The sequence below is a fragment of the Abrus precatorius genome, unplaced genomic scaffold (assembly GCF_003935025.1).
Source record: "Abrus precatorius isolate BTA unplaced genomic scaffold, Abrus_2018 Scaffold10, whole genome shotgun sequence".
Lineage (NCBI taxonomy): Eukaryota > Viridiplantae > Streptophyta > Magnoliopsida > Fabales > Fabaceae > Abrus > Abrus precatorius.
In genome coordinates, this window is record NW_020874292.1 from 32,165,756 (window position 1) to 32,191,761 (window position 26,006).

The 26,006-nt window shown below is 32.4% G+C and overlaps 2 protein-coding genes across 2 annotated transcripts in view; both read right to left on the reverse strand.

Moving 5' to 3' along the window:
* Positions 1 to 4,579: 4,579 nt before the first annotated feature.
* Positions 4,580 to 6,616, reverse strand: LOC113852609. Its single transcript, XM_027482923.1, has 5 exons — positions 6,408 to 6,616; positions 6,281 to 6,333; positions 5,495 to 5,718; positions 5,172 to 5,301; positions 4,580 to 5,083 (listed from the first exon to the last, which is right to left on the reverse strand). Exons 1-5 carry the CDS (start codon positions 6,556 to 6,558, stop codon positions 4,949 to 4,951), a joined length of 693 nt encoding a protein of 230 aa, XP_027338724.1. The 5' UTR covers positions 6,559 to 6,616; the 3' UTR covers positions 4,580 to 4,948.
* Positions 6,617 to 7,600: 984 nt separating this feature from the next.
* Positions 7,601 to 26,006, reverse strand: part of LOC113863833 (BEACH domain-containing protein C2) — a 35,622-nt gene continuing 17,216 nt past the window's right edge. Inside the window, exons 13-31 of the mRNA XM_027497570.1 lie at positions 23,416 to 23,961; positions 23,197 to 23,340; positions 22,323 to 22,781; positions 19,580 to 19,728; positions 19,166 to 19,235; positions 18,434 to 18,517; positions 18,186 to 18,242; positions 18,042 to 18,110; positions 17,853 to 17,939; positions 17,647 to 17,763; positions 16,196 to 16,345; positions 15,950 to 16,034; positions 15,730 to 15,850; positions 15,484 to 15,580; positions 12,106 to 12,219; positions 10,867 to 11,233; positions 8,991 to 9,772; positions 8,581 to 8,703; positions 7,601 to 8,094 (exon numbers count right to left, since the gene is read on the reverse strand). Of these exons, the coding sequence (XP_027353371.1) occupies positions 8,017 to 8,094; positions 8,581 to 8,703; positions 8,991 to 9,772; positions 10,867 to 11,233; positions 12,106 to 12,219; positions 15,484 to 15,580; positions 15,730 to 15,850; positions 15,950 to 16,034; positions 16,196 to 16,345; positions 17,647 to 17,763; positions 17,853 to 17,939; positions 18,042 to 18,110; positions 18,186 to 18,242; positions 18,434 to 18,517; positions 19,166 to 19,235; positions 19,580 to 19,728; positions 22,323 to 22,781; positions 23,197 to 23,340; positions 23,416 to 23,961 (3,699 nt within the window). The 3' untranslated portion in view covers positions 7,601 to 8,016. The remainder of the gene's footprint in view (positions 8,095 to 8,580; positions 8,704 to 8,990; positions 9,773 to 10,866; positions 11,234 to 12,105; positions 12,220 to 15,483; positions 15,581 to 15,729; positions 15,851 to 15,949; positions 16,035 to 16,195; positions 16,346 to 17,646; positions 17,764 to 17,852; positions 17,940 to 18,041; positions 18,111 to 18,185; positions 18,243 to 18,433; positions 18,518 to 19,165; positions 19,236 to 19,579; positions 19,729 to 22,322; positions 22,782 to 23,196; positions 23,341 to 23,415; positions 23,962 to 26,006) is intronic.

The following is a 26,006-nucleotide window of genomic DNA, read 5'->3' on the forward strand; positions in this document are numbered from 1 at the left end:
ACCCACCTCTTGAACTCTCACCAAATGCAACATCCAAATATAATTCAATAAGACTTGTAATACTTTGCGTATCTAATCATACAATCAATGTCTTCATCATCACATATATCCAATGCATTGTATTATTTAGCGCTTAAATCAACCATAAAATGAAAAATTATTCTAAATATGACATGGTTATTACTAAGATTCAACTTGTCATGAATCTTTTTCTTTAAATTCATATAACTTATTCCTCTTCTTATCTTTATCATTTTTTTGTTACCTTCAAATGTCACACTTTCATTTCCAACAACAATTTTTCCATTCCAATATACAATAATAATAATAATCTCATTCATCCTGCATTTATATAAAAAAAAATATCAACAATTATTTACAATTATACTTATTTATATAAATAATAAAAATCAATTATTATTAGCACACACAAACATACTATTATTTTTCACATCATTTTATTTTTTACACATATTCCACATATATGAAATAAATATTCACAATAAATATAACATTATTTTTTAATTAAACAAATTTATATTAAATATCTACTAACTTTTATATTTTTTTAATAATTATATAAAACCTTAATTTTTAATTTCAATACACACAAAAATATATTTATTAAATATTTATAAATTTTAACTACCTCTATTTATAATAATTAAATTTTTTTAATAACAAAAATATTAAAAAAAGTTTCAAAATTTACTAATCTTAAATTTTTTTTTTTCCAATCTTCAAACATTTAGAAACTTCTTTCTCTTTCACGTGATTTAGATCTTTACATTTCAAACCTCTTTCTCTCTCACGGTGATTTAGATAGATCTCCACATTTCAAACATTATATAGTCAAATTTAGTTGGATAAAAGGATGCAGCGGAAGAAGAGGGACTAGTGGATAAAATGGTTTCGCCTCAAGTGTAGACGAAATGAATATGCTTTTCGTCTCATTTGTGGACGAAATAATTAGGATGCAAACACGTGTCCAGATCCTACGCTTTTGTCCTGAATTAAGACGAATTACTAGTGTCTTGACACCTGTCGATTGTTTCGTCTCTCATTTATACGAATTAAGTGACGGATGTGGAGTATTTTGTCTCTCTTTTAGATGAAATCATTGAATTTAAAATAAAAATTAATTTCATCTTATTTATATACGAAATACATGCTTACGTGGCAAAAATTTGCTCCAGACAGGGAATAATTTTTAATTTTATTTTATTCATTAAACTCAAGATGATAAACATGAAAAAGTTGATTAAAATTAAAAGAGAAGTGTGATTGACATTGATTTTAAAGCTAAATGATTTTGAGCTTTATACCATTTGCGGCAGGCAAAAGATTAATGGTGTATGATTGCCATTAGCCCACAGGACGGTGCGTTTAACGGTGGCCTGAGAAATATATATATATTATGATTCATTCATTTTTTAAAAAGTTAAAGTATTTATTTACCAATACTTTAACATGAATAGCGAAATAAGGGTTGAGCTTACACATGAAATCAATAAGAAATTTTTTTAGAGTTTCTAAAGAGATCTTTGCAAGTTGTTTTCCAAAAAACTATATTGGCAAAACCATTCTCATTGAGCTATTGTTTGGGGAGGGGGAGGATCCGGCCTATCATATTTTATTTATTTTAGAGAACTTATGAATAGAATAGAAAGTACTGGTTAGTTAAAATTTTAATTTTAAAAAAATATTGACAACTAGTCTTTATTTACTTAAGCTATATTACAAAGGAGAGATTATAGAAGCCTAAAATTTTTATTACCACCCTTCATTTATAAAGTATTAGTTGAGCCATGCCTCGTTATCTCTTATATTGATCTTTATTGGTTCCTGAAAATTTAAATAATGCATGACAGAACTAAGAAGAAATTAGATTTTAACCTTAAGACATATGACACAACATTAGGCTTTATTAGTGGATTATTAATTTGACTAAGTATATAGATAATATCACCAATAAAGATTATGGTATGATTCATAGTATTAAAATCTCATCTTCCTCCTCTGAAGGATAATACCATGCACTCTTGTGCTTCACCCCTGAAGGTCATTTTGTTTCTCATGATGATATGGAAACATCACAAAATGGTAAGTGAGTACACATAACCCATAAACTATATCTCACAAAGAAATATACAATACTAATGAGTAAAATAATCATAACTATTATATAAGATTTCATGGCTTATCAATTTTCTAATAGTCTTTTCTTTTAAATTCTCCATAGAATAATCTATTATCTATTATTATTTTAAGTTTTATGGTTGAACAATTATGATTTCTGTACTAGTAATTTAGTCAGTGCTAGATAGTACATTGATCTCTTCATAGTCTTCATTTACTATGTACATCATCATTCTGTGTGGTTACTTTTAGCGGTACACACTTAAACACAAGTATTACTAATTAAGATGGTCTAGCATTTTGTCCCTTATTGCAAACATAGGGTAGCTAGTCCTAGTTTATTGCTAGTGCTCGAGTATCATACTATCTCTATTAGTCATGAACTTGACCAATCACTTTTTGCCCTTCGTTTGTACCAAACATAGTTCAACCATTTATGTAATTATTATTATTCATTTTAGTACATTATAGGTAATTTTTTTATAACCCATCACTTTTACTTCAAAAGAGTCATAATAATGCTTATCAAGTATTTGTATGATCTCTTTTAAGAAAAAGATTAATTATTATTATTTTATTTTTCATTCTTCTAAATTTCGTATAGAGTCTCAACTTGAAAAATTTATAACTAATTCAATTCAAACAAAAAAATTACAAAACTAATTTTATTATTTTCCTTTAAGTGTCTAATTTTATATATAAATACAAACATAAGTCAAATAGTTAATATATAGGTTACGTATCTCCAGCTTCCACTAAAAGGTCATTGACATTAATTTTTAAAAAATATAATAAATAATTTATATTTAATTTATTTTAACTCTAAATTTAATTAAATCAATTTTTATTTACTCTTAAAATAGTCTTTTATTTAAATTAAATATGAAAAAATTATCTAAAAATATGTCTAATACTTTTTAAATTACAGCTAGGTTTATATCTTTTGCAAAAATTACAAGTAAATTCATCTAATCGTTAAATTTCTAAAGTTTTCTAGTGTTTTCCAAGGACACACATGTTCTAATCCCTTCTTTATATTACTTAAAAGAATTTAAGTCCTAATTACCTTTCTTAACCAAAAATATCTAGAATACAAATTGAATTTGAATTCTTCCTAATTCAATTTGAATTTCTCTATTCTATTTCCTTCAAGGTTCCTTACCATTTTCTTTAAATTTTCATACAAAATCTTGTGGTCCTACAAAGAGTTAGGTTAGTTTTTAACAAAAATTGAATTTACAGCAACAAAATTTAGTGTTTTATCAAAAGTCAATTTTTACAAAGAAATTTTAAAACAAAATGTCAGTAAATAATCTTAAATCTTTTAAACCAATAACTATCTATTAAATTTAACTAAAGGAATAAAAAATTCTTTTGACTCAAAATTTAATTAACACATCTATTTTTTTAGCTTATAAAATTTTATGTCACTGGTAAGCGATTATTGTTTCTTCTTCTTTTAGTTTCTTTGACACTTCAAGAGACTAAATAAAAAATACTATATATATAGTATTTATTTATTATTTTTAAATTTTAAAAAATAAATGAATCACGTTGAAAGATGATAAAAGACATGTTAGACTCGTTGGCATCCCCTGTGCACAATTTGAATGGTTAACAGTATTGTCTCAGTCCATAGTCTTAAGATCTTCTCAAATTTTGTCATTGACGATGATACGTACTTCATTAGAAGTGCACGTGAATAGTTTGTGAAAATTAAATGGCAATTCTTTTAAATTATTTTAATAAATTATACTACAATTTTTAATATAATTTATTAAAATAAATTATTTTTAACTTATTATAATACTTTTAACGATAAATATGTAATATAAATTATTGTTTAAAAATGATTAAATAAATTGTATAGTAAATGTTCTGAGAGCAATTAGCTGAACCACTCATGTTACTGCAATTATCGTAGACACTGAAACTTTTTTATTTAAGACAAGATTTGACTTATTCCATTAATTAATTTTTGTGAATATTAAATTTTATCATGTTTACCAATTTATTGAGAATATTTAGTTTTATCCTGATCCTAGACATCTAAAAGCCAATTTACATTCGCACAAGTCCAAGTCTTGCCAGATGAACCAATTTAAGAACACTTTTCTCAGCACCTATTTATTATCAAAATCTAAAAACCGAAAAATTTTCACAAGTAAATCAAACATAAAATCTCAGTATTGTGAGAAGCCAACGTTGTGACTCGTGACTGCGTTATCTTTCTGGTGTGTCAGTGCTTTAATTTAACCATTTTTACATTCAACTACTTCAATCTCCACAAGTTAATTCGACCTTTAGCTTCTATTTTGATTGTTGCTTCAAAGGACAAGAGAATTCATGCAGTGAAATTCTGCTATACTACAGTTGGTTTGATATATCATATATTTTAATACGGGTTTTGTTAGTTATATTTTCCAGTTAGAGCAAGTTGAAAGCAAACCAAGGAAAACATGCATTAAAGAATATTTAGAGATACAAGGTAATCTAAATAGCAACATCATTTTTGAGTTATTTTTCTTTATATTCTGACAAACGTTAGCTATATCATATCAGCTCAGTAATTGACTTTTCATTTGATGTAACTAACGACTTCCAGACATGTACAAGTCTGCATCAGATCATACTTCCTGTGAGAACCCATAAATTGCCTCTCAATGAAGAAAAATCTACCTCCAAGAAAATGAAAAACAAAAGAGCCATGCTCATTTCCTCTTCTTTGTTCATGCAATGCATAATCTTGCATGCTTTGTAAGACTACCTCAACTAAGCATAATATGCTTGATAACATGCTGTGAGTGATTTAAGTGTCTGATGTAGTCACCACAGGTGGAAGGTGACTCCCTGGCCTCGACGTCCATCCTTTGCGACTCCTGTATTCCTCTATAGCACGGAGTCTAAGTCTCTCTTGAGAAGCATCTTGAGCATTCTTGAATGCCTTCATTACACAAGCAAAACATTTTCCTCAAATAAATATGGCTTGAATGCATGATCCATTTTGGAAAATTAGAATTTCAAGTACTTACCTTAGGAGTGACAGCCAATTTTGGTGGGGCTTGCACAATATCTCCAAATTTTATTTTTTCATGTCCAGGGAAGTCCAACTTTTCTTCCTCATGAGATTTTTTGTGCTTCTTCTTTTTTGCTTCTAAATACCTGAATAGTTTATCATGATAGAGATTATACAATGTGCTAAAGTATTGTGGTGCTTTATTCTTTCTGTGTAGAGAAATTTCACAAATTCAACTTCGAATACCATATAAGCCATCACAATTATAATGTTTAGTATTTATGTCATTTATGCATATCGGTATAAAATGGACAACTACATAGGTTTTAGTTCACTTACTTTTTCTTACGCTCCCGTCTCTTTAACTGGGTGCTCGTTTGATCCACTTCCATTGCAAACCTGAGATCTTTAACCTCATTCCTCTTTCTTTTTTTCCTTTTCTTATCATTTGCATTACTTTCATCAACCCTATCAGCATGTTGAGGTGCCTTTAATTGCCCATTAGCATGCCCCTGATTGACATCTGCAATACCAACATTACCTTTGTCCTTTAGAGGGGTGTTCTGCACAAATAATCATTCAATAAATACCCAAAGTAAAAAATATATATACATATATAAATCATTACAAACAATGTAATAATTCATTAGTAAAAAATTCTTGAATCTTGACTAAACTCTTGTTAGAGGCTGCAGTTTTCTCATGTTGGTGAGATTATTTTTATCAATACCTTGACAAAATTATGCATACCTTCAGTTGCACTGAGGGCCAGAGTAGACGTAATAGGATGGGATTATACTTTAGAGTTCAAACAAAATCAACATCTGATAAACAATTAAAGTGCAAACACTGAAAATGCAAAGCGAAACAAGGAAATTTAAAATCCAATTCTAGAGTCACCTAATTAATAATGAAGCCAAGAAATGCATCATGTGCCCACATATAAGAACCATTCTGCAACTCAGACACAGTAAGCAACAGCTTCATAGAACAGAAACAAACACATTTTACAGCAATCACAACAAATCAACCAAAGTCTTCCTTGTCACTTATTCAAAGCCAAGCAAATAAATATATAATAAACAATAATTTTTTTTAAAAGGGAAAAAAACAATTAAGGGTTACATTTTGAGCATGCCCATCATCGGTTATTTTGTTTTTTGACGACCCAGTAGCCCCTGAAAAGATAAGAAACCAATGAGAAACAGAAAAGAAGAGATGGAAGGTGAAAGAGAAGAAGAAGGAGCAGAACCATTTTGATTTTGAGTAAAAGAGATGATTTTGCGAAGTTTAGAGGGTAAAGCGTCGATTTGGGAAGGAAGGGGTGGGGGAGGAAGGCCATTGTAGCCGCCATGAGCAGCTCTGTAGTTCTTCTCTCTCCTTCTCTTTCCCTTTCCTCCCATTTCTCTCTCTCTCTCTTCCTTAGAACCCTACTCTGTCAAACCAACTCAATGGGGCTATTACAATTTCCGAGACGATGTCGTTTTAACAATTTCCGAGACGATGTCGTCTAAGGCAATTTTATCGATCTTGATGGTTTGATAAAATTTTGAATGCGTAATCTAATAATGAAAAATTATTTATAGTAAAAAGTAATACGATAATAAAGAATTAATTAAAATTTAAATTATAAAAAATTAAATTACACTAGTATAAGACTTAATGCTTTTATTTTGTTTAATAAAATTTTATCAAATAATTTAATTACAAATTTAACCATTAAAGAAAGTCATTGATTCTGATACGATGACAACATGGTAAAAAAAAAAAGTGAAGATATATATATATATATATATATATATATATATATTATAATCAATATTTATTGATATTTAAAAAAGTATATTATATATAAAATAAATTTATTTATATAAAATTTTCCATCAAACTAGATTGATAAAATTTAACATGCATAAAAAAGTTAATAAAACAAAGTAGTTTTGATAAAAAGAAAATTATTTTTAGATTAACTTGGCTCGAATGACTCATTGTTCAAGCGGAAGAAAAATCTCAATACACATGCACACCAATTGCCCATACTTTAATGTCTTCAAACTTCCTATAAAGTTTTGCGGGATTTTGGCACATTTTAAAATTTAAATTTAGTTCTTTTAAAATTAAAAAAAAATTATAAAATGCGAAAATAAAGATCTAATCCACGGATGATATAGATTAAAATATCGTATAAATTTAGCTCCAAATGAATATTATTTTTCATCTTCTCACCTTCCAAAACAGGAGTCTTGAAATTTTGACGTAATCCATCTGAGCAAAGCATGTTTTGTTTATTAATTTACAAACTACTTAATAATAAAGGATCATAAACAAAAATCGAACCAAACACAATATGATCTTACTAGTGAAGCCTATCTTCAACAGCAACGTCAACGTTGATTCAATTGAGTTATAATTAAAGAAATGAAAAATAAGACAGAAAACAGTAATAACAATTGAAATTTAGTTATTAACAAATACTGAAGATTCAAACCTCACAAAAAATCTAATAAATCTCAATGGCTGGAGAGCAGTAGCATGACAAGAAAGAATAGCTATTAGATTTTCATTATCTATAATAAAAAAAATTGTGGGACAAAAATGGCTCAAACCTCAGTCGGAAATTACAAGCTTGTCCAACATCAACACTATAGCACAACCGGAGGAGAAAGAACCCCCTGCTAAAACTATGAATCTAACACTAGTGGTAACAATGGGATGTTACATATGTCACAACTCACAAGACATCTCTGAACCATAGGGACGCAACCAGAATGCTAACAAACATGTGACATAACCTCAACCTAATTTTCCTAACTGATATTATATGTAGAAGACCTGTAATCCATTCATGTATACCCTAAAAACTATGATTTTATGAGTGGCCGAAGCCCATCACCTTCCCAGCCAAGCTTGAGCATTTGATCGACCACTTTCAAGCTTAACTGCAAAAAATAAGTGGCAGTATTAATGACAACGGAATGGTTTATGCATTTGAAGAACATATGTTAAAGGCATAGTAGAGAAAATGGAGGGCAAATGTTATAGATAAATGCCATTCATGCACGTAGCAAATTACAACTCAATGGGGGCTATTATCACCTAAACTTCTAATGTGGACTAAATCTGAGGAGGGACCTATTGTTGGAGAATCAAAATCACATATGATGTTTAAGTAATTTTAAGAAGAATAATGGATATTCAACACCAGTTAAAGTGACACCACTCTCACTAGCATAATGCAGAATATTTTGATTCTGTGCAGTTGGTTCCAGAGATACACAGAAACATCAAAATCGGCCAAACTGCACAGGTGTGAATTAGTGTCTCCCAATCATGTGCAACCATGATCACACTCATATGAAACTACACTGCAAGGGAAATATATGAAGTTTGTCCTGTTTACCAAGTTACAAGAATCAGGAACTTACAGTTGGATCAGTGAAGACTATCAATTGTTTATCCAAAGTTGAAACCAAAAGATTTGTGTTATCCTTGTTTAGAGCAAGAGCTGTGATGTCCTGCCCTTCTCCCAGTTTCAAAACATGAAATATCTACAAAAAATAGTATGGCAGAGTTATCAGTACTGAGGGACAATGCCGTTCCAAGAACATTTATTTTGTTTCACAAGAAGTCAATTATTTTATTTGAAAAAAATTCAAATTTGCAGATTTTTTTAATGATAATTCTCCCAGAAGAAAGGAAAAAAGGCTTGCTTCGATAGTTGCTCTTCTTGATAGCATGCTTGCTTATGGTGTATGAACATGAGGAATAGAACAGAGAAATTTAATGTCAGATAAAATGTAAACGTAAATTTATATTTGACATCTTAATCCTTTACCTCCAGAGTGTGCATATCCAGGAAGCAAATTGACGGTGAAGGAACATCTATTCCATTGCTTTCATAAGTTTCTTCTGATTCTGAATCAAAGTCAACAACACCTGACTTATTCAGCTGTGAATTTGAACTGTTACGGTAGGCTCTACCATTTTCAAGGGAATTAATTCCAATCAAAGCACTTGTCCCATCAACAGAAATTTCCATGCAACTGATACTGCAAAAGAAAGATAATTGTGTGCTGGTAATTGGAGTACCATTGAGAGTAAAGGTACTGAGAGTATGCTGTGATTCATTCCAAGTCATTACAACCCCTTCAGAGGAAAGGCAGACGATATGGGCCTCCACACCATCCAGCCTTCTTATTAAACGTCCCCTTCTTATAGAGTGCAAGAGGACCTCTGATGAATGGGAGCAAGAAACCACTATTCCGAGATCTGAGTTAACACAACAACTGAGTATTTCACTGTGGTGCCCCCGAAGTACCTGAATAGGACCCTCAATTCGACGTCTGCGGTTTTTTTCTATTAACTGTGAAGAACTATTACCAGTTGAAGATGGTGTGCCTGTCCCAGTGGAAGGTTCTGATATGACACTTGAGTGAGACACAAGTGCCCTATGTATTCTCCAGAGTAATACTGTTGTGTCTCGAGATCCAGTCACTAGGTAGTTACTATCAGGTGAAAGACCAAGGCAAGTTACAGGAGCACAATGCGCATAAGCTGTTTCTAATGTTTTAGCTCCGTCTGAGGATATTAGCCTAATACTATTATCAGCATGCCCACCTAAATCAATCAGAAGCCAAAACATCAAAATTAGATGTCAAACACTCAGTACACAAAAAGCAACTACTAAACATGTAGTTCAAGTTTCTAATCTAAAACTGAGTAAGGGCCAAGAGGATGAAAAAAATATAATTTATCATCAAACGAAAAAACAGATGAACTATTTCCCAGTAAAGGTTTACGAAATCCTATACATCCCAGGACTTGGAAATATGGCAATTCAAGTCAGCAATCCCACATCATCAATCAAATTTAAAGACACAGGAAAGGTCAGGAATAAAAAGAATTTAAAAACCATATTATCCTGATTATGAATAATTATATTCTAATTTATAATGATTTCTATAATTGTAAATTTTCAAGTTTTGATTGACAACGTGAATATGCTATCTTGGACTACCACATTTAGCCTTATGAGCTTCTTATTAACCTGTCATGATTTATGGGTTACAGACCTACAGAAAAAGGTTTCATCTGTACCTAGAGATTCTAATGATTGTGGGTATTGAATATGACCGTTATGCCAATCATTTCCACGTTGAAGGAATGTTTCATTTAAAGATGATCCAATAGCCATGCCAAAATGCCTGTGACATCTGGACTGTGTCCTTCTAGAAATCTCTCTCTCTAAAATTTAAATACATAGATACTTGAAATGATTGCTACTTTGTGTTATCAGCCACTTCTGTTTTGCTACAAATATTCAGAGGTTGGAGAACTATAATTTGTTACGAGCCATTGTATCCTCCTCATTCTTGTACATGCAGCTTATTCTTAACAATTTTCCTTTTTCATTTGTATTGAACAAGAAGGATGCAAGAGCTTACATGCCCTGCAATATCCAATTTTCCATCTTTATGAGGAATACCTGAGGAATATCATGGGCTACATAAGTGAACATTTATAACATCTAAAAGATCCCAAACGTGTATTGTTCATCCCCTAAGCAAGATTCTTTGGAATTGATAAATTTCACTATCTAATTAATTCCCAATGTTGCATGGCATCAGTATAAATCCATCAGAAGAGCTCTTTTCATAAAATAAATACTAGAAGGCAGCATATCCAAACAGTCTTAGCTCTTCTAGATTTACCCGTAATAACTTCTTGGTCGCCTGTTATAGAAACAATAGCTTGGCTTCTGATTCCAGAGACAGAAAATGCTACAGCTTGAGGGAATTGCCACTCTTCACCAGATGCAGCTGGTGCTTTGAACATGCGCATAAGTGTACCACCAGCAGTGCTTGATGTTGCTTTTCTATGTTGAAAGAGGAAAGGAGTACCCTGGCCATCAGGTGTATTGGGTTGCCATTTGTGTTGTGCTACATGAGCTGCTGGTGCATTCATATCAACAACCACAACCGTGTCTGAAGATGCATGAATGGCAGCGGCAGGAAGATTGCAGCGCTCAGGGAATGGAACAGTATATGGTTTGACTTCTTTTGGGTTGCGGAATATTGTCTGAATGAAAAGAAAAATATGCATTATCATTATGTTTCACATCCATTCATCATCAACAGTTAAGGAAACATGAAAGAGTTGAAGGGCATCTCAACAACACTTCATCATAGGTTTTGGCAAACTTAACATTGAAAATGACATCTTGTATTTTCATGTATTCTACCACTAAGTCTGGTAACACTTTCATGAGTGCTGACTGCTGGATAAGCCTTGTGGCATAATGAGAAAGAGAACGACTCCTAAGAATGCTCACATTTAAGATAACTCTTTAAAACAATCATTTAAGAAGGAGGACTCATGTTTAATATATAGAGGTAGATAATAATAATAAATAAATAAACATTAAAAATAAAAATAAACTCATAATTCAATCTCTTATTTCTTCTTATTATCAGGTATAAAATACAATCCACTTATGACCTATTTATTTTCTATATCAAATTTCTGTATCAAAATTATGTGTGTATTAGTCGCATTAAGTATAGAGTAATGCACAAAAGCATCTAATTTTATATTCATCAACATTCATTTCTTTCACCTCTGACTTCATTGTTTTTTTTTCTCTCTCTCTCTCTCTCTATCTATGTGTCTTTACACTGAACACTGTCTTTATCATTTTAAATATACAAACAAATCAAAGAGTTAAAATTCACAACATCCTATATGAATTTCATAAGAAAATATCATTTAACAAATTAAAACATCAAATTTCTAAACTGCAATTTAAACATACATTAAAAAAAACTGTGCATTACATGAGTTATTAACTAGTACTTTTAAGTACCACTAGCAGACCCCCAGGCATTTATCAACGCTCAATCAAGATGTAATTTCTTAACAAAAGACATCTAACTGACAGAACCAGTGGTTACCTGCAAGTGCAGAACTTCTGCCAATGGCATTTTTTTCAAGTGAGGAACAGTCAGAAGTTGAGATGGTGTTTGTCCAAAATAAGCAATCTGATCTTGTATGGCACGTTGTTGTACCTTTACTTGTCATCAATGAAAGAAAATAATAAGCTAGATAAACATGAATAAATTATTATTTATTTGGGTATAATGCAGTAAATGTTTCCAATAAACATTTTGCGATAGGTAAATCTATACAACAATAACAAAATCTTATTTTACAAAGTGAAGTTAACTACATAGATCGGATGTTGTCATTGAACTCGATCAAAAATTAAATTTTCTAATATGTTATTATTACTAAATCTCTTTTAATAATTTTCTCTCAAGTTCTTCTAGGCCTTCCTTTACTTCTTTTCATTGGACTAAGTCATTCCATCTACTCTTCTCATCTACGCTTCTATTAACCTTTGCGTGTGTCCAAATTACTTAATCAATTTGCTGTCATTTTTTTCTCTATAAATGTTACTCCAATATTCTCATGTATACAATTATTTCTTATTATGTGTTTTTTCATGTAACCACTCTCCTATCTTAGAGTTCTCATTTATGTAATTTTCACATTTTTCTTGTGTTGTACCTTTAAAACTCAGTGATATTACGTAACCTCCAATTTTATATTTTAACGCATAATCCTCATCTTACTTGTGATATTATCGACAAGTAAACCTATAACTCATAAATTTTCTGCAGAACTTTTTCACTTTAAATTTTCCTCTTACAAAGTTAGCAGAAAATATTAGAGATGTAATATAAAGCTATTCATGTTTCTTCACCAAACAGATTTTGGCAAAGTTGGTTCGTGGCATGATATCAAAGCCTTCATGATCAAATGGTCTAGAGTTCAATCCTTATCATCCCATTCTTCTAGAGTTCAACTTGGGCAGTCAACTTGTACAGTGGACAAGGCTTCCAACCCATAGGGCCCTTGCATGTAGGGGCATTGTAAGGGAAGAGAGAAACTAGAGGCACAATGAAATATGTATGTATCAATTATACAGCAGAGGACACTTATACCATAACTTATAAATAAAAGGATTTAAGGTTATTCTAGGTATGGTAAATACATAATATTATAAATCTGATATTAACAGAAATACACTAGCTGTCCCAAATTGAAAATAGCTTAAAGCACTTGTCTAATTACACACCATACTGTCAGACAAAATCCTGATACATAACTTCTATTGGTTGTTTTCTAAAAATAACTGCGAACAAGCAGCTTCTGACAACTAATACAGAACTACTAATACAAGTTACTTTCTATCTCATATGCTCCTCGTATCAACTACCTCCAATCCATCAGTCAATTCTCCGTGACAAAATTGGATCTCGATTCCCATAAACAGAATATAATGGCTTAAACATATTTTTAATTACTGAAAATATGACATTTTTTATTTTAGTCCTCATAAAATTTTTCACTTCATCCCTATAAATTGCCAAAAATCATGTGTCTTTAGTTTGGGATGAGGAACCAAAGCTACATCATTTTTGTAAAATGTAAAGACTAAACAAAAAGTAATTTTGAAGGACCAAAAACATATTTAAACCAAATAGAATCATGCTATTCACAAACTCTCTGTTAATGTATATTAGTGGGAATTGGATACATAAGCCCATGGTGGATGAAATAACTACACTTCACACTAATAGTTCGTGGGAGTTGGCCCCTCTTCCTCTAGGGTTAAATTTTGTTACTTGTCATCAGTTTTATATAATTAAAGTTGGTTTGAAAGTTAAGTTGATCAGGTTAAGGCCTGTCTTGTTAGTAAGGGATAGAAGCAAATTTATGGCCAAGATTACACAGATACACTCTCTTCAGTGACCAAGATGTCATTTATTAGCCATGGTTGTCATCCGTGCTTGGCCCTTGATTCAATCTGATATTAAGAATGCATTTCTTGATGGTTAACTTAATGAGGAATTTGTGTGGAGCAACTGTCTGGCTTTGTTGCTCAAGGGAGATCTAATTTGGTTTTTAATTTGAAGTGATCTTCTCGTGCCTGATTTGGAAGGTTCAATACTGTAGTTCAAGAATATAGCACTTCTTACTTCGATTCAAATCATAGTCTTTTATAGACATTACTCCCATGGAAAATACATCTATTTGGTAGTTTATGTTAATGATATTGTCATAGTGAGAACATGGCATTAGAAAGTTGAAAAAACACTTATTTCATCACTTTTAAACTAAAGACTTGAGCTTACTCAAATACTTTTCAGGTATTGAAGAAGATAAATCTAATTATGGTGTTATTGTTTTTAAAAGGAAGTATGTATTGTACAACTTGAATTTGGACTTGCCCTAACTAAACCCGAAAAGCTAGCTTGTAAGGTAAGGATTAACTTAACTTTATGAGCTTTACTATGACTATATTTGTAATCAATGTGAATTTCAACACCTCCTCATGTTTAGGATTTTGATATCTAGAAAGTCGCAGGGCCAGGTGAGTTACACTAGGAGATCCATAGAATCACATTAACCATGGCAGAAAAATCTATGGGATTATTATATTTCCTTTTTAATAGTCAAAGGTGACCCAATATCAAATCTACAATATGCTCTAATATCATCGGAAATTTGGACTTGGCCTGACTCAGCTCTAAAGGTAGCTCATAAGGTGAGGATTGTCTAAACTTTTATAAGCTCATTTGTAATCAATGTGGGATCTCAACAGGACATTCTTGAGAAATCTAACAAGTCAGATTGCAAACCCATGACACTCCAATGGATACTAAAGTTAAACTTCTTCCTGGTGAGGAAGATTCATTGACTGATCCAGGTAGGTATTAGAGACTAATTGGTAACTAAATTATTTTACCATCACTCATCCATATATTTCTTCTGTTGTTTCAGAGGTGAACCAATTCCTTCAATTTCCCTGTGATAGGCATTAGTATGCAGCTATTCACATTTTGATGCATGTCAAAGGATCTTCTGATCAAGGTCTATCCCATGAAAATAAAGGTAATTGTTACTCAGTTGCGGATAGGGCTGAATCTCCTTCCGATAGACATTTTACCTCAGAATACTACATTCTGGTAGGAGGTAATCTTGTTTCTTGAAAAAGTTAAGAAACAAGAGGTAGTAGCTAGATGTAGTGCTGATGCTGAGAGTATCATGCTGTGGCCTTGGTCATATGTGAGCTTACTTGGATCAAGCAACTAATCCATGAATTAAAATTTACAGAAATCTCTTCAATATAAAATTTACAACATATAATTACCATATTTACATACTACCTAACAGGAGAGTTATAGATGCAACATTTTTAGGGACTGCATTTTACTACAACAAATAATTGGGTTACAAATACAGAGAAGTGAAGGAGGACATACTGGGTCAGAGATTTTATCAAGATCCACTGTCCCTTCATAGGTAATATAAAAGAAAACATTATTTGCCGTAACAGCTTCCTTGCCCCGTTGCTTATACCTGTGTGGATCAACTCACTAACATAAACCGGATGCCACACAAGTTATGAAAAACAAAATTTATGACACGAAATTAAGCATACCAAAACATGCACATGCATACAAACATGGAGGTGATTAGGCAAAATAGAAAAATAGTTAGAAACCTACCCAAATATGAGGTCAATCCACTCATGCAAATTAGCAGATACATGCTCACTCTCTAGGGCCTTCCGATGCTTATGAATAAAATCAACTGGATTTTCAGCCCAGGCAGGAAGTTTTACAGTATCTGGTAAGACAGAAGTAAGCTATTACCCATGATATGCATTTATGAGGATACAACAATGTCTTCACAAAAAGCTTATGCAGAAAATCTCAATGAATATACCTAGTTTTCCCCCCATTTGTGTTGTGCCAAAATCAATTGAATTTTCGTTTGTGAGTACCTCAGGTTGGTAAAATAGCTCAGGAACCTAAAAAGTGGAAATAACACTGTTTAGAGAAGAGTTCAATAAAACCATGATAAGCATTCAAAGTTAATAAAAGCATTGATGCCTGAGAAAGACACCAAGAAAGAAGCTTCTTAAATTACACAAGTATATCAACAAACCATGTTGTAGAAGCATATACATACCAATTCCTTCACATCACTCATATCCTCAAGAACTCCATTCCAAGTAGCAGAAATATCAGAAAACATCCGATCAGCATGGTCAAATCTTCCACCTTGCAGTTGGATTGCAAGGGTAGTGAATGGTTCAACCCTAACAAGATAATACAAAACCTGTAAAAGAAAACTAACACTAGTTACTCAAGAATCAGCAACTAAAAAAATCCATGCAAGACAACAGCATTAACATACTGGGCAATTAACTCTTTCACTGTTCTATTATGAAACATAAGTGAAAAATCAAGCATCAGAAGACAGTTAGAAACACTAAAGTAGACAGTAAAATATCAAAAAAGCATAAGATAATATTCTATCACATATTGATTTAGTTCTTTATTGAGGGGGCAATAACACTAGTCCTTACACTTTACTGGATCAAAATTGTTTATGGTTATTTGCTTCTTTAAATTGTTAACATATAGTCCACTTCAGTGTAAGTACTTGGATTAAAGTTGCTTAAACATTAAATGTTCCTTATTGAACTATTATTAACAAGTCTAATTCTATATAAGATCAGGAAGTTTTTGAAAATGTGTTTTATTTAAAAGATGTGATGCTTATTTCTTCATTTATAAATTTTATTAGTATTGATGAATAAAATTAAATTTTACTTGGGAATTCTTATGATTGTTATTCAGCAAAATGGTTCCAAACTTCCAATTTGGTTGCACAAAGCAATCAAAACTAAGATGTGGTGCCAAAGAAACCATATATATGGAACTTCTGTGAAGAATCTTATTCACATTTCAGTTTCCTATAAAATTCTGGTCTTCACTGACACACACTGTTAGGCAATCAGCATTAAAAACTCATTCTGTCAAAACATAACTGATTCTCACTAAAATCTACCCTAAAAACCCAAATTAATCGTTCAAAAAACCTATGCAGCCTCCAATTTTACTCAATTGCTTGCATTCATGCCTTAACAATCTAAAGAAACACAGAAAGAGAGGTGAGCCAAAATAATCCATTTAAATTTATCTGAACATGACTAACTAAACGGCTATTATTATAATAGTCTGTAAAGCTGCCTTTTGAAAATCATCTACCCCAAGGGCAACATAGAACAATTTAAGATCAATTTCATTCATAATTATGGATAATTTCTCTCAGCAATTATGTTAGCATGTTGCAAAAACGATGCTAGCAACATTGGGACATACAAAATTCACATACACACAAAATACTGTCAAACATCAAATTAGATGTGTGTTCAGTTAACCTCTAAAAAAAACCTCCACACGGATCAAACTATTTGCACAGCACTAATTTGAAAAATGAAACTCAGAGTAAGCAAATCAACATTGGAGTAGGACATGAGCATCACTTAAGATACCAAAGAGCATATTAGCTAGAATGCTAACTATTATGATAAAAAGAAAGACACTGGAAATATAGAAAAGGGGAGAACACACTGTTCCGGCACTTGAGTAGTGTGATCCATAATGGAATTTGGGGATGACTGGATCATCAAAGCTAGTGTATCTCTCTTGAAATCTCTTCAGACGATCAGGGTTCAGTGCACCCACAGGCTGCATCAAATCAAAAGATTAAATTATGAAAATTAATACTATAAATGTTTTTCCTTAAACTGATTAAAGCTATCTTCAGTATATAACACCTTTGAAAGGTCTCGATAAGAAGAAGGATTAGAAAGATCCAAGCTCTCTGAACTGTAATCCGAAAGAATCCAGGGGAAAACTGGATACTGCCAAAAAATAGGTAATGATGATAAATAAAAACCATGAAGATAGGATTAAATAGTGTAATGAAATAAAGTAAATTAAGAGAGGGGAGGGGGGGGGATCACCTGGGTAATATCATTATATGTACGCCCAGCCAGTGTATTGAGCTGCATTAGGTATTCAAAATTGCTGATCTGCACAAACAAAGTACAAAAATCATGTAGTCATGTCCCTAAGTAATGCGTATATTAATGAACTAAGGTTCTTACCTCCCACCTAGCCCAGCGCTCCATGAGTTGAATTCTTTTCAAAAGTTGTTCAGGCCTCTGCAACAAGAAGGAAGTTTTTTAAGATTCTCAAACGACAATATAACCCAAAAACTACACTAAAAATATATCTGACAACACATGCAACATTGCATACATTAAAACAAAAAGTTGTTCATTTTATTCACATATATTCTTATATTAAGCCCGGAAGCAGAGAAGTTTACACAAATTCATAGGGGGGATATTACCTGAGTAGCCAAATATATATTGTTTAAATGGGGAGGTCGTGCTTGAACAATTGCTCGATATGCATTTCTTCGCCCTTCACTACTCTGAAGAGGAAGTTAGCAAGGAAAATATTAAGTGACATTAAACTATTATCTAAGCAGCACAGGTGATTAGAAGAGCTAATCTTTAACATGGAATAAGAGCATTAAAGACCAAGTGGTCAGGAGTCAAATTCTTCCCACCTCCATTCTGCAAAATTAAATCAAATTTAAGCACAAGGTTCAATGGGACAATGCATTGTCCTTGTCCGCAACTTAAGACTAAAACATTCTTGCTAGAATGGGCGTCCTAGAGAAATAAGACTATTCTTGAACCTCCAAGTAACAGCTTAAGCTTTAAGAGAGTCTTTCACAAGGATTATAAGTGTACAATATTTAACAGTCATCACCATTGAGAATGATATAAAAACAAAATGATATTTAAGGATTTAGCTCCTCTAAAGTAACAGGGTACAATTTAGAGGATAAAGTGCAGCTATAACTGCAGATTAGAAAATTAATGGTTGAGATTTTGAAACTCCATAGTTTGTTTTACACATGAATGCATATAATTACAATCTCAAATTTTGATTTCTAATAAATAGTTATAAATGTACTTTATCTTCTTAAGTGGACCCCCTTCATTTTAGAAGAGCCAAATCCATTTTCTTGACAAATAAAAGCAAAGAAACTGGTATATGTAAGAAGAAGTACCCCGAAATCAAAGAAGAAGTTTGATCGGTCCACCAAAAATAGCTCTAGAGCACTTCTTCTTAGAAGGTATCTGTAACAGGAACTTTACACTTGTAAACCACCAAAAACACGCTTAGAAAACATACACTACAAATGAATGACAATTATGCATAACAATAAAAACTATGACACAACTTAATGTAGCTAAGCAAAAATGGGGAAGACAGTGCTTCAAGTGGCAGAAGTATTCAATTATTAAAAACTACAATAAAAAAACTAATCACTATTGATGAAACTAAAACTAATCAACACTATTGCCTCAAAGGTTCACATACAAATAGCTCAGTGCACATTCAACATCAAACCATATTTGAATGACAACAGAAAAACACAAAAAACAAAAAGATAATAATACAGTCTACAAAATGAGCTCACCTCCGACTATAAATTTGATGAAGAGATGACATTAGCCAGCTACGATCCTTTTCTTGGTTCCCTGGCTCCGAACTGGAATCCAACCCATCCATTGTGGTGCTGGTCTCACTGTTATTATCAACTATAAAATTTATCCTCCTACTGGTTACCTACAATGACAAAATAATGCTTTACATGAGTGCTATTACCATGCCTAAGACAAGAAAACTGTTTAAATTGTAGCTTAGGCAGGGAAGGTGAAAAATAGAGAACATAGTAGTCAATCCCAAAGTGGGATGAGCAGCCAACACCAAAAACACTATATCAGGATAACTGCTATTTTGAAGCTATAACAAACAAACACTTGATATATCTGTACATATATGCTGAAAAATAAAAATAATACCCAAATTAAAGACATTCTTAACTAATGATCAAAATTTAGTGTTTAAGAACTTAACACGCATGTCAAACACACCAGAGAACACCACAAACATAATTGGGTCTTGCCAGAAATGGTCTGGGGAGGCTGGAAAATGACCTCAATAGAGGTAGGTCTAGCCAGAGATGAAGGGTGCAACTAAACAGAGGTGAGAACCACCAGAATCTGACCATAAGAGCCACAGTCTGGCCAGAAAACAATGTGGGTTGATGGAGCAGAGAGTTTGGTTTGTCTGGGGGCCAAAAAACTATTGGACAGCTAAAACACTTTCAAACAGTAGTAAATGGAGGGCAAAAAGGGCTTTCTGCCCACCGTGGGAATTGAAGGTGCAAAATAGGCTCTGATTAATGCTGCTCCAGCTGTGACACTGAACTGCAATGCTGCAAGTTTCAGTGGAGTGCCAAGGGGCCACACCAGAATGACTCTATAGCACTGCTATTAACTACTTTGTAACAGGATATGAAAATGATATTATGTGGAACAGAATACTAATGGTTGGAAAGTCATCTTTCTTTTAAGGGTGTGATTGATTTTGTTTCTGTTTTTTTTTTTCTAAACTATTTTGTAAATTTAGTTTTCAAAACCTACTAGTCAGATGAAAAAATAAAATAAAATGCTTGATAAATGATAGAACAAACTTATTTGATATATTGTTTCTTTACTTTATTTTTGACATCTCTTTAATGTGAAAGAATTAAAACACTTCTGTGAGATAATGGGAATAAAATAGCAATCTTTGTAAGTGTCATGGATTTATAATACAATTTTCCACACTTGAGGGGGGGGAAATTTAAAATACACTAAATATAGACTATGCTACACATATATATGCTGAAAATTTTAAATTTCAATCATTTGGGGGGTTCTCAAAAGTCAAAACACAACAGAGAAGAAAAATAGAACAAAACAAAGTGATCTCACTTCTCACTAGAAAAAGCCCCCAAATTCTGATGGTCTGGCCAGAAAATGTGTGGCTCTTATTGGAAATGAAGATGACTATAACTTGGCTGAATATAGTGAACAAAGTCAGATTTGGATGGAAAGTAGCTGTTAACACAAATGGTTCATATCAGAAATGAGTAGGTGTCGCCAAAGATGAAGAAGATAACCAAAACTAAGCCGGGAAAGGATGTCAGCCACTGTGAAAATTGTTGGATGAAGTATAAGTTGTCGAAGATGGTGAATGAGAGCACACAGGGTTCAAGAGTATCGAGTTTGAATGATACAACATGCAGCAATGGACAATGTAAAGGGGGAGAAAAATCCCAAAATTGCCCCATTTAAAAGCCTTCTAATGTTCAGAAAAAAGAGTAAATTTGATATTTTCATTGTGCATTAGTAGTGGTCACGACAATTGCAATTCACACCACTCTAGCCGCTACACTGAACCACAACACTATGCACTAGTAATAGCAGCAACGAGCCATGATAGCGTCCCCTCTTCACTACCATGTACCATATACATATAAATGTTCAAAAATTTAAACAAATACTTGAAATTCATGACATATTCTTAATTAACAATAAAAAGTCACAAGTCTTAAACTAAACATAGAATTAAGGCTTAAAGTAACTATCACGATCCCACATCAACTATATGACCAAGTAAGTGTGAATTTGCTGGAAAAATAATAGGTGTTAGCTAGTGTTAAAATATTCGACATTGACTAGGAATAGAACCAAAATACTCCTTATAAGGACTAAGATAGTCCTCCTCCTATGAACTAACTTTTGAGAGTGAGTTAGACCAAAGTTTCTTATCATAGTATTAGAGTCTATTCAGTTTGAATGTTGGTTACTTCTATATTCTCAATATAACAAAAGTCTAACCACTTTTAGGTGCTTAAAATCAGCCCTAAGGGTTGCATTAACATTTAACTATTTTTTTATGCATATAAGTATGTGTTTATATAATTCTACATTTTTGCTGACTCTTACGATTCATGTTACAATCCACCGATTCAACACCCGCCCTCCCCTTCCATTCCAACCTTGAAACTCAATTTTGACAACCTTAAGACATAACAACTGTGACACTAAAATATGATGCAATGACTACATCTTTCTCTCAAATCTATAACTATAATACCTACTTTGAATCTCTTCTTATTTACCCACTCATCAACCTTAGTAAGCTCACACATATTTCCAACTGGCTTTGAAATTCAATAAATATATACCCATTACACAAAATCTACAATCCCACATGCAATATATCTTCAGGATAATTTCAGTTTATGGGGAGGCATTCTCGTGTACAACTCAAAACATCTTTGTCAATTCAAAATTATATTAACTTAAAATAAGTCCCATATAACTTACTTGAAAGGTTCCCCGTATAACCTTAAGTGGTCGAACCATCAAAGACGGCAGCTCAATAACAATTCTTTCATCAAGCTCACTAGGAACATATCCAGGTGCAATGGCTGAAGGACTCTGGAGAAGGTGTACATCGCTTGAATGTTGAGTAGCACCAGATTCTAAAGCTGCCTGAACAGTTTGCTCAGCTGTTTCTGACAATCTAGGCTGACTGTCTCCTTTAACATCAATATCACTAACCCTAGCATTCAAATTTTCTACTTCCACTTGTTCTTCATCTTCATTGACTGTCTCCAATGAGATTGCTTCTGCTGACAAAATTGGAGTGTGCTGGTCATTTTTCTCCCCAACATAATCCTCATAATTGGCTGCAGTACCTAAATGATCAGAGCCATGGTAATTCCTCCTTAAACATCTTCTCATCCTTGAAGAACTTTCCATTAAATCTAGCTTCCAGAAAACCTAGAAATTTATAAAATAATTAGTACAATGAAATGAACTCAAATATTTTCTTATTTGGTTAATATTTACAAGAAAAATGAACACAAAAATGCCAGACAATACATCCTCCAACTATTGTGTAAAGTGAAAAAGAAAACAGAAAAAGATAAAGACTAGCAAAAGATTAAAGAAGCAATCCGATTCCTAGTAAAACCAAAGGTCCTCATATAAATGTCAGGAACACAAAACAGAAGGCTGAAATTTGTTTTAAAATTCTCTGATCCTATCCCAGGGATGTACAGTAAGCAATGCAACACAGATCTACTTAGAGTCACTTGCTTATTATATCTCAAAAAAGATAATTTACAGTAGAAACGGATATGCTGCAAAGAATGAGTCTGGTAATGACAATGTGAAGAATAGTATCATAACATACACGGAGTGGATTGTATAAATGCTCTGCAAAAGGCCCAAAAAGACCTCTCGTTTCTATTAAATGATGAACAAGTTTGCGCCATGCACGAACTCCAGTACTGATTCGATGCCTAGAAATTACATCTACATAAGCACGCCTGTCAATCTGGTAAACAAGAAATAGTTAACACGCAGTTTCCCAACATAATCTGAATGCCATAGAAACAGTTAGCAAACGAACCTCCAACCGTTGCATATTCCTTGCTAGGGCAAAACTGGCAACAAGAACAGCAATATATTTATACGAAAAAGCATTAAAATCTTTCCCATACACTGACTTTGTATCAACTGGATGCAAACATTCCATCCAGGCAACTCCCATGGCTTCAGAAATATTCCATCTCTTAACCCGCTCCATATCACTAGCACTCCTTCGCTGGGCAGATGTGGCCATTGCAACAGCACTGAGACCTCTTCCAGAACCAATTTTTGCAAATCTCTCAAGATCACGAGCAGCTGCCAGAGCAGCAGCTTTTGCAGCAGCTTTGTCCTTCGGAAGGGGTGGTGTTTTATTAGGGACTTCCAAAGGTTTTTGAAAGCTTGAAAATGTATGAAGCTTAGTGTGTTTTCGTTCCATCAATGAACTATCACGCCTAAGCTGGGAAGTTGTTGCAGGAGCTTGGCTTTCACCACCTGAAGTACCGGCTGCAACCATAGCCAATGCCATTGCAGCAGGAGGAGATGCAAAAGCAGCAGCCCAGGCTGGAGATATCATAGCAAGAGCAGCCTGAAAGAAATATCAGTTAGTAAATGCACATCTCTGTTAATATAAGATTAATACAATAAAAAAACTCAGTTTTAGCATTTCATTGTTGTTGTAACAAGAAAACAAGCAGACAAAAACAAATGTAACAGAAGTTACAGAACATGAATTGAATAATATTCTCAAGGGCTATGTTTGGATATCAATGGTGAGTGGACTGGAATGGAACAGAATGGAGTGGAGTGGCCTGGAGTAAATAGAATGGAACAAAGTTCCCATTTCATTGTCTAAATAATTTTATGATGAAATTAAAAAAAGAAGGCTGGTTCCGTACCATTCACCTAAAAATTGAAGGGGAAAAGAAAGGGGCATTGGATGGAATGTAATGCATTCCATCAAGTTCAATTCCATCTTATTTTGAACAATCTAAACAATAGAACCTAGAATTATTCCGTTCCACTCCATTTCATCAACCCAAACATAGATATTGTAATGTGTTGTATGTTATACAAAAGGCATAAAGCACTAACCTTTATAATAATATATCATAATCATAACTAAATATGGAATCAAATAATGAACTATAAGAAATATTAAAACTAATCCTAATCCAAGATACTCTAAATTACTCTGTCAGATATAATCAAGATATTGGATATCTTTCCTATATTCTCAGCACTGGTACAAGAGTGTGTTCTCTGAGGCACCTAACCGAAGCTGTAATTGTAATATTGTATGCAGTTCAGCTATTGGAACTGAAAGTCAGTCGCAAAAGATTGCAACAAACAGCTGCTACAGCTGAGAGTCTGTAACAACAGACTGTAAAAAATTACAACTAAGCAGAATTGCTGCAGCTTCTTAGGATTCAAGAACCAAATGGAAAATGAGAGAAAGCTACAGAGACTAAAGAAACAGAGGATGTGAAAACAGAGATTCAGATTTGTACTCTGTAAAAGAAGATCTCCGTGGAGAGATCTGTTACAACTATATGTAATTAAGAGTTGCAACTCTAACTGAAGTAAGCCAGCATTTATCAGTTATCAGAATGAAGCAGATAACAAAGTATACTACAGAAGTAACAGATAACAGAATATATGACTCAAGCTCTTTAGCAAGCTTCACACAACCAACTATTCCAACACAACTAATAACTAATACAAGTAGCCTAACCATAACAGAACATAAAAGTTAATATGTTGAAACTAACACACTGAACTAGGACAACCCCTTCCCATCTATGTCTGTACTATAATCATTTTCAACCATTTTGAAACACTAATCATTCAAGTCAAAAAACTTATTCCCTCTTCTTTTACTATTTATCAAACCAACAAAATAACTTATTAGCATCCAAATACTTGTATTTACTTGTACCTCTTCTTTCACTATTCATCCAACTAATCCATACCATATATATTTCCAACCTTTAGTTTGCACAATTTTTGTGTAACTCTTTTATAATTTTAAACAATTTCGACAATCATGGATTTTTTTCAGAAGGAAAGCATACTAATTTATGTTTACACATCACAAGAAGGTTATACTATAATAAATAATCTTTTAATCGTGATATTTTTAATTGTTGAGGGATTTAAGTTAAATAAACTATCTAAAAAATACTAATGCCAAAATTATACTTTTTATAATTGAGTATTTATTCAAAAAGAAAGCATATTAATTTATTTTTAGTTTTTTACACAACACAAGACATAAGGTGATAATAATATAATTTTTAAGAGTAATATTTTTAATTGTTGAAGGATTTAAGTTAAACAAACTATAAGATTTTTTAAAGAAAACCCAAATAATAATAGTCAGGCATTGATATTTTTTCACATTTTAAGTATTATTCACTTGACAAAATATATATATATATATGTGAGTAAGTATAAAACATGAATATGAAGATAAAAAGTTTATACTAGATTTATTTCTATCTAAACTACATGAATTAGTTTCTTAATAATAAGGGAAAATATTTTTATCAAATGCAAATAAAAAATTTACATAAAATTGTTAACGTATAAATCATAAAAACGAATATTTAACATTTTTTATATTAACTACTC

Coding starts and splice junctions, on each gene's coding strand:
- LOC113852609 (XM_027482923.1), bottom strand. CDS start 6,558: ATGGGAGGAAAGGGAAAGAGAAGGAGAGAGAAGAACTACAGAGCTGCT. Junction 6,334..6,407: donor TTTTACTCAAAATCAAAATG/GTTCTGCTCCTT, acceptor TTATCTTTTCAG/GGGCTACTGGGTCGTCAAAA. Junction 5,719..6,280: donor ATGATGGGCATGCTCAAAAT/GTAACCCTTAAT, acceptor TTATTTGTGCAG/AACACCCCTCTAAAGGACAA.